Source organism: Molossus molossus, unplaced genomic scaffold (assembly GCF_014108415.1).
Source record: "Molossus molossus isolate mMolMol1 unplaced genomic scaffold, mMolMol1.p scaffold_m16_p_14, whole genome shotgun sequence".
Lineage (NCBI taxonomy): Eukaryota > Metazoa > Chordata > Mammalia > Chiroptera > Molossidae > Molossus > Molossus molossus.
Genome location: NW_023425349.1, coordinates 13,300,982 through 13,310,257, shown reverse-complemented (window position 1 = coordinate 13,310,257; position 9,276 = coordinate 13,300,982). Strand labels below are relative to the sequence as shown.

The 9,276-nt window shown below is 40.4% G+C and overlaps 1 protein-coding gene across 1 annotated transcript; it reads left to right on the top strand.

The window, feature by feature from the left end:
• Positions 1–2,175: 2,175 nt before the first annotated feature.
• LOC118630019 (putative UDP-GlcNAc:betaGal beta-1,3-N-acetylglucosaminyltransferase LOC100288842) lies at positions 2,176–4,531 on the top strand. Its single transcript, XM_036261725.1, has 2 exons — positions 2,176–2,181; positions 3,428–4,531. The coding sequence occupies exons 1-2, from the start codon at positions 2,176–2,178 to the stop codon at positions 4,529–4,531; spliced, it is 1,110 nt and encodes a 369-aa protein (XP_036117618.1).
• Positions 4,532–9,276: the final 4,745 nt, after the last annotated feature.

Here is a 9,276-nt window from a genome sequence, read left to right as displayed (position 1 = left end):
TTATAGCTACCATATTGGACAACTTGGTCTGATGATATAGCCAAAACACATAATATAGATAGTAAGACAGTAACATATTCCGTTAGTGATAGAGCACAGCCAAGGCTTCAGACAGCCTGAGTCCATTTAGGGTACATGATACATGGAAATAAAAAATTGATTGTGTGGTGTGGAGCCAAATATAGTGTCCTGAAAGTCAGGTCTCAAGAGAACAAATTTGATTTAATAGGCAACAGGATGCTTCTGAAGGCTTCTAAGACACAGAGTCACTGTTGAAAACATAAGAAAAGTTAGGCTGTGGCCAGTTTGGCTCAGCGGAAGAGCGTCCATCCGCAGACCAATGAATCTCAGGTTTGATTCAGGTCAAGGGCATGATGTACCTTGGTTGCAGTTTCCCTGGCCCTGGTCGGGGTCATGCAGGAGGCAACCAGTCGACGTGTCCCTCTCACTTCAATGTTTCTGTCTCTCTCTCTCTCCCTCTCACTCTATCTGAAGATAAATAGAAAAATATCCTCAGGTGAGGATTAAAAAAATTTTTTAAAGAAAATTTGGGAAGACGGGTACACAGATCAATAAATTCTATGAAAGGGAAGGCAGTACTAATATAATCAAGAAAATCAAGTACCCTATGTATTTGCAGCAAACAGTCTCAACCCAAATGTGGTGGGAGTTTGATGACTCAAACTGGAAATTCCAGATGGAGGTGCTCCAGAGACAATATATTATTTGAACCTCTTATGGACAAAAAAACCAAGTTTAAGCCCAGAGGAGATCCAGGAACAAAATTTATGGCTCTAAAAAAATGAAAAGAGCCCTGGCTGGTTTTGCTCAGTGGTTAGAGCGTCGGCCTGCAGTCCCGAGAGACCCAGGTTCGGTTCCTGCTAAGGGCATGTACCTCAGTTGCAGTTTGTCCCTGGCCCTGGTTGGGTCGTGCGGGTGGCAGCCACTCGATGTGTCCCTTTCACATTGATGTTTCTCTCTCTCTTCCTCTCTTTCTCTTCCACTCTATCTGAACAAAAAAAATATGGAAAAATGTCCTCGGGTGAGGAAAAAAAAAAAAACGAAAAGAAAATTTCAAAATAGGATGTGTTTAATTAAATACCTCTAAGATCTATTTAATTGTTAGATTTAGTATGTGTAAAAAAAATATCCCTTTGATTTGAATGGTTGTAGAGGTTAGGTTCTCCCACTTTGTAAACATTTCCAAGATTAAGCAATGATTGTTGGGAAAACACAGACAACTTTAAATGTAATGAGTTATTCCTAAAAACTGCTGCAAATAGCTGGTAGGAAGATAAATGTGGCTTGGGGGGGACACTACCTGACCTGAGAACAGAATGCTCAGTACAACTGCTTCTGTGACAGAAACATGAAAATATGCTGGATGTTGTTCTTCTGGTTGAAACGATGTTTGGGATAATTTCTACACATATATGCTTTAGGAAAATAGCTAATGCTAAACATCAAATGCTCAATCTCTTCAATTCAGGCTAAAATAGACTACATGTTATTTTCCACTTTGAGGTAGTTACCTGGGAGAAGTAGTTGGATGCCATATAATTAATTTAGTAAAGTTCTTCTATAGCCTACACTAGGAATTCAAAATCCTTCCCAATGAAACATACACCAAACCTCACCAGTTGTTTCTTTGGGGATAAAGATGACACCCACATGTATGACGCACAGCCCTGATGTGTAGTACATTTCTTGCATGTGCATATACAGGGGAATTACTTCAATTGTTTAGTTTCTTGAGATGCACTCCAAACATACTATATGACATTTCTCCTTGTGTGATGATGCTATGGAGAGGTGGTATGTGTGAACTGTTCTTTCAACTCCCATGCATAGTTCACCAGGAATTGGCATAAAGACAAGGGGTTAGTTTCAAGAGGTACAGAAGATTGGAAGCATTTGAAGAGGTTTGCTTCTTTTTTTCTTTTTTCTGGATTCACCCTAGCTGAAATATGATCAGCACTTGTTCTCCTATACAGCCAGCAGGTATTCTGGGACAAAAGCTCAGGTTGATTGCCAGAAACCTTATCCTTAAAGTCTGAGACACAAAGTACTTTACTTCAATTGCTGTTAGACTGGCGTTATCCTGAGATACATTTGGGCATAATTTGACATCTGGACTCAGTAATTTCCAAAGCCCTGAAATTGCTCACAGACAATATGCAGGTAAGTTTCTTATAATCTTTGAAGCATTTGTTATCTATTACAGTAGACTTTGAAGTGGCTGAAGTTTCTTACATGTGCAGATAACCAGCACTGAGAAACTGGAAAGGAGTTCAGATTATAATTTCAAGAGTTTGTTTGGTTTGGTTGCTTTTTCCTATTCAACAGACATGGAAAAGTAAAAGATGGGAGTCAGGATTCTCTAGTGGTTAAGAGTGAGGTTTGGAATTTGACATACTTGAGTTCAAATCATGATATACTCTACCCCCTTATGCACTGAATGATCTTGGGCAAATTACTAAACAGTTCGATGCTCAGCTTAATTTCGAAGAAAACCAATCTGAAATGATTAAGGCATATAAAGTATGCCTTAGCACAGTGCCTGGCCCATGACAAGTATTCAATAAGAGGTGACTATTACGATAGGAGGTTGTGTTGATCGAAGCTACAGTGAACAGAGATTTAATTCCTTTAATATCCCCTGGCTCCATTATATTACAATACTGCATGTGCTCTTCTAGATGGAAAGTTGCCATCTCCTTTGATGAAGTGGCGGAAGCTTGGCACGAGTCCATCCTAGATCTCTGAATGGGGTGCTTAAGCAGATAGCAGGAATCTGCCCATGTTGACAGACATGTCAGATGGATTAAGGGACATTGTCAAAGCAGACAATGTCAGAATTCAATATTAGATTAAATTGAAAAGTCATACTGGAAGAATGTAAATGTTTGATAGTAGCCATTGTGCAGTGGCCAACGAAAGCAATCAGGTCATTGGAAAAATAGCCCTTGACCTTTGTAATTAGAGAAGAAACTGATCCAAGTGCTTCAATTCCAAAAAGAATATCATGTATTTTCCTATAGGCTTTTAACACAATGATGCCACTTGTTACTTTATATCCATATGCCTCTGTGAGATTCCTCTGTTTCCTCAGTATTTAACACAGAGCCTTATATATGTAGTAAGCAGGCTCTTATGCAGACAGGCAAGGAAACAACCAGCCAACATTTTATTCAGTTTCCATTTTGTGCCAAACACTGAACTAAGCAGCACTGGAGAAGAGAGAGGCATGATGCCTGCTGTCTGGAAGGGCATGATCTACTTGGAGAGATAGATTAACAAAAATAAATAATAAACACTTAAAATAGTGTACCGCTAAGTGCTGTGAGAGGTACATATAGTGTTCAATGGGGGCAAAAACAGAAATGGAGATTAAGGTTGAATGAACATGTATTCTTTTCTTATTTAGGTGACATTCTGCAGACTTCGGACTTACCAGTGGTGTTTCATTCTGTTTAATGTTATCCTATTTCATGCCTTGCTTTTTGGGGCTGATTTTGTGGAAGAATACTTTCTGCATGCTTTGCCTTATGTAGATATGAAAGTTCTTGAAATTAAGGCTAAGGCAAGAAAATTGAACATGGAGCCCCTAAGAAGTAATCTTTCCAAATATTATATCTTGAGCCAGTCAGAGGTTTGTAAAGGGAAGAACATATTTTTGCTCTCTCTTATCTTCAGTAGCCCAGGAAATGGAACAAGACGGGACCTCATCAGGAAAACCTGGGGTAATGTGACCAGTGTCCAAGGGCACCCTATTCTCACACTGTTTGCTTTGGGAATGCCTATTTTGGCAACTACCCAACAAGAGATAGACAAAGAGTCCCATAGGAATAATGATATAATCGAAGGAATCTTTTTGGACAGCGCCGAGAACCAAACCCTGAAGATCATCACAATGACGCAGTGGGCTGTGACCTTCTGCCCTAATGCCCTGTTCATCCTCAAGGTTGATGAAGAGATGTTTGTCAATCTACTAAGCTTGGTAGATTATCTTCTCAATCTGAAAGAACACCTTGAAGATATCTATGTAGGAAGAGTTATCCATCAGGATATGCCCAATAGAGACCCTACTAGCCAAGAATTTGTCCCTCTTAGCGAGTACCCAGAACAGTACTACCCTGATTACTGCAGTGGTGAGGCTTTTATTATGTCCCAAGATGTGGCTCGGATGATGTATGTGGTTTTCAAAGAAGTACCCATTGTAGTGCCTGCTGATGTGTTTGTAGGAATTTGTGGCAAGGCTGTTGGCCTTATACCCATCCACAGTTCAAGGTTTTCTGGGAAAAGACACATCAGATACAACAGATGTTGCTATAAATTCATCTTCACATCTTCAGAAACTACAGATGCCGAAATGCCCTTGGCATGGAAAGAAATTAATGATGGGAAAGAATGTACACTGTTCGAGACTTACTCTGGACTCATTTCCTGCAAACTTCTGACATACCTTGACAGCTTTAAACGTTTTCGTATTGGTAGCATAAAAAGCAGTGCCATGTATTTTGGTGATTAGGATTTGCTTTTCTTATAGGTGTGTTCTTTTTAAATTGCCCCCTACCTTGTTACAGAAAGCATTCCTCCTTCTTTGTGTTTAAGTAGTTTTAATTGTACTCAGAAAGTTGCAATGTGTTTTTAATGCATCATATTGAAATCTCATTTTAAAGAATTTAAGTTGGTGTAGCATTCTTTTCAAAATAAAACCTCTCATCTAGATCATTAAATGTAATTACAACCAAAAGTCTTGTTTCTCTTTACAACTAGTGAATTTAAAAAAAAATCACATTCTAGCCCTGGCCAGTTTGGCTCAGCAGTTAGAGCATCAGCCTGCGGTCCAGAGAGACCTGGGTTCGGTTCCCGCTAAGGGCACGCACCTCGGTTGCAGTTTGTCCCCGTCCCTGGTTGGTCATGTGGGTGGCAGCCATTCGATGTGTCCCTTTCACGTCGATGTTTCTCTCTCTCTCTCCCTCCCACTCTATCTGAACAAAAAAATGGAAAAATGTCCTCGGGTGAGGATAAAAAAAAAAATTACATTCTATGGAACTGTCATGACTCAGTGATAGCAGTGGTGACTAATTTTTGAGAATGCTCAGAATGAAAGAAAATACTAAATAAGGAATTTGTTTAACAAATATTTACCTTATCTGCAAACAGGAAACATTTTAGTAATCTGGGTGGTGGACGATATTAAACTTAGTTTTAGCTACCTAGCATATATTAACTTAAATCTCACTAAAGACTTGGGTCTCTTTTTATTTTATTTTTAAATCCTCACCTGAGGATATTTTTCCATTTTATCTTCAGATAGAGTGGGAGGGGGAGGGAAAGAGAGAGAAACATCAATGTGAGAGAGACACATCAACTCGATGCCTACCACAAAACCCTGACCAAGTCTGGGGACCAAACTGCAACTGAGGTATGTGCCCTTGACCAGAATTGAACCCGAGACTCTTTGGTCCTCGGGCCAATGCTCTAACTGCTGAGCCAAACTGGCCAGGGTGGTCTCTAACTTTTTGTGAAATGATTTTCAAGTACTAATTAGGTGGTACTTCACAGATGGGATGCCACCAATTCATATTTCATGTTATGTATACATTCTATTACTTTCCTAGGGATGCCATAACAAAGCACCACAAACAAGGTGACATGAAACAACAGAAACTTATTTGCTTGAAGTTCTAGAGACTAGAAGTCCGAAATCAAAATGTCAGCAGGGACATGCTCTCTCTGAAGCCTATAGTGGAGAATCCTTCCTTGTCTCTTCTAGCTTTTTGTGGTTCCCAGCAATCCTTGACTTAGAGACACATCACTTTAATCTCCATCTCCGCATGGCCATCTCCTGTGTCTGTGACCTCATTAGTATTTCCTCTGTGCTGTGTCAGTGTCCAAATTTCCCTTTCCTTCTAAGGACACCAGTCATAGGATTAGGGCCCACCTTAACTTGCTTACATCAGCGATCAAGCAAATCAATGACTTGTCTGTCTTGAAATAAGGTCACATTCACAGGTATCACAGGTTAGGATTTCAATTTATCTCTTTGAAGGATGCAGTTCAACCCACAACACACACTTCCTGATTTCTCTTGTACAATAACAAGGCACTAAATCAGTAGTTTCCATCCTGGGTTCTTGGGATTTTTAGATATCCCCAAAGGCATATAATATACTTTGAAAATCCCTCCCATGACACTTATTAGATCATATTTTTGGATATGTTACTAAACTGTACTAAGTCTCAGTTTATGTACAAAATCAGCCTTGTAGGGATTATAGACTAAATGAGATATGACAAGTGTTTGGCATTGGATTTGGCCCGTAGTAAATATTCAGTAAGAGGAAGAGGCAGCACTTAAGAACATACTCATTTACCATCAAAACTCATTTCCATCTTCTCTACTCTCCTCTGCATCCTGGGAAGACACATCTATTTGCTTCACCACTGAGCTCCCTTTCCCTCTGGCTCCTGGTTGCTCTCAGGAAAGGGAGACACTGGCAGGTGATTGGAGGGCAAGAGGAGGGTGGTGGAAGTATTTAACTCCCTGGCTCTCTGCTGCCAGGCTGTGAAGTGGCCATGGTGGTGTTACTGTACCTAAGGACACAGCCCTTGTCGTTGGCCTTTCTTATGGCCACAGTGACAACCACAGCTACAGCCACAGCTCTCCCTGAGATGTGGAGACTTATCTTTCCCTTTACCCTTCAGGATGCGCAAGGGCAATAGCTCCCTATTATGACTCATCTTGAAGGGACTCTGCATCCTTTATTAATTTCCCTTAGTCCTACTCACCCCTTTGTACACAGTCCCTTCATTATATTCTCTTCAATAACTCCCCGCACCCCCTCAAAAAAGAACATACATTCTGAGTTAAATAGCTTAGGTTCAAATCTCAGCTCCACTTGCCCTGGGACCTTGCGCAAATCTTAAACTCTGCTGTTCTCAGGTGTAAACAGGGTAATAACAGCACCTAACTCTCAGGAGTAGGAGGATAGCAACATGAGTAAATACACGAAAAGCTTTTAGAACAATGCCTGACACAGTACCTTCAAAACATAACCATGTAACAAAAAGGGAACACATCTGACTAATCCTCAGAAAACCTGGTTAATAGACTGACTCTGGGCTGTGCGACCTGAACACCACACTTCATTTCTCAAACTTAGTGTCTTTGTCCGCAAAATACTTAACTTGTAAGGCAGTTATGAGAATAAAAGGTGACAATGCACTCCAAATGCCTAACAAAGTAAACACTAAGAAATGGTAACTACTGCCCTGGCCGGTTTGGCTCAGCGGTTAGAGCATCGGCCTGCGGCCTGGTTCGGTTCCCGCTAAGGGCATGTACCTTGGTTGCAGTTTGTCCCCGGCCCTGGTTGGGTCATGCGGTGGCAACCACTCGATGTGTCCCTTTCACGTCGGTGTTTCTCTCTCTCTCTCTCTCTTCCACTCTTCCCCTCCCACTGTATCTGAACAAAAAGTGGAAAAATGTCCTCAGGGAAGGATTAAAAAAAAAAAAAAGAAATGGTAATTACTGTTAGTAATGATAAAAGAATTTTGTAATTTCCCCTAGGCTTTGGTCACACTGAATTACTTGTAGATCCCCAAAAGTTTTCTCGCGTTTTCATATCTGTACCTCTGCGACATTGTTCCGTATTTTGTTCAGATAGAGTGGGAGGAAGAGAGAGAGAAACATCGACGCATCGACGTGAAAGGGACACATCAAGTGGCTGCCACCCGCATGACCCAACCAGGGCCGGGGACAAACTGCAACCGAAGTACGTGCCCTTAGTGGGAACTGAACCCGGGACTCTCTGGAACGCAGGCCAACGATCTAACCGCTGAGCCAAACCGGCAAGGGCTCCCCTCTGTTCTTCACTTGGTTATCCCCTGGTTCTTCAAGATTGAGGTGTTTAATTCTCTAAGAAACCTCTCAAGTCTAGGGTAGGTGTTTTCTGTTTTCTTCTAGTACTGTATTTACTATATAATTTTCTATTGACCTATTTTCCTCTATTAGACACTTGATACTTGCGTGATCTTGGAATAAGCTACTTAACTCTTCTGAGCCTGTTTCTTCATTTGTGAGAGACGTAAAAATGAATGAATTTAGCACTTAGGACAATGGCTAACACGTCTTCCAGTGACAAGCGCATAATAAGCAGTAAATATTTTTAAATGTAAAATAAAATAATTTGCAAATTTTATTAACCTTTAAAAAAAGTTAGCCCTGGCTGGTTTGGTTCAGTGGTTAAGTGTCAGCCTGTGGACCAACGAGTCACGGGTTCAATTCCAGCCAAGGGCACGTTCCTTGGTTGCAGTTTGTCCCCAGCCCTGGTCAGGGTTGTGTGGGAGGCAAGATGTCCCTCTCACGTTGATGTTTCTCTCTCCCTTTCTCTCTCCTACTCTATCTGAAGATAAATAGAAAAATACCCTCTGGTGAGGATTAAAAAAAAAAAAAAGTTAGACACAAAATCAAAGTGAATATATAGGCCATAAATAGGATAGGCAATCTTTTGAACTCTGATGTTAAATAAAATCAACATCATGAATGAGATTAAACAAGTAACCTTAAGGAGATAGAATGTTTCTTCTAGGCTAGGAAGAGCTGGCTGTAGCCTAATTAGTTATGGAAACATGGAAAAAGGAGACTCAGGAATACCAGAGATGGAAGAAAAGAGATGCTAGACAAGAGAATTCTACTCATTTGAGAGCCATTTTGTTAGAGTGCGGATGGTTTACTAATGTCATTATGGCTTAAAAGAAACCTATCTCTAATTCTGAACTGTCATACTCAGGTTAACATTGTCATGCAGAAACCTCCCGACTGGTGGGCAGTGCTTTGCCTTTCAGAGAGTAGGAGACTGGTACACAGGTTGGAAAAATTTTTGACACTAAAAAGAAAGTACATTCTTTGTTAATCAATGTAATGGCATCCTGGTTTATACACAGCATCCCCTCTGTTCTGACTCTGGTTATTAGGAGTCTGTTTCCCTCTCTCTGATCAACTATTAAATATTTGCTTGAATGGATTTGAAAAATTAAAAGCAATGTTGACCCACCAATAAATGAAGACAGTCTGGGGACCTTTCTGAGTTAGCATGTTATCATTCCGCCTCTCCCAAAATCACAGTAAAATTCATTGATAAATAGCAAAAAGCATTAAAGAATATTAGAAACATTTTTAAAAGGTTTATTTTTCAATCCTGACCAGGGCTGGGGACAATGTAGTAACAACAATAAAAAAATCAAGAGACCTTATCAAAAGTATTTATT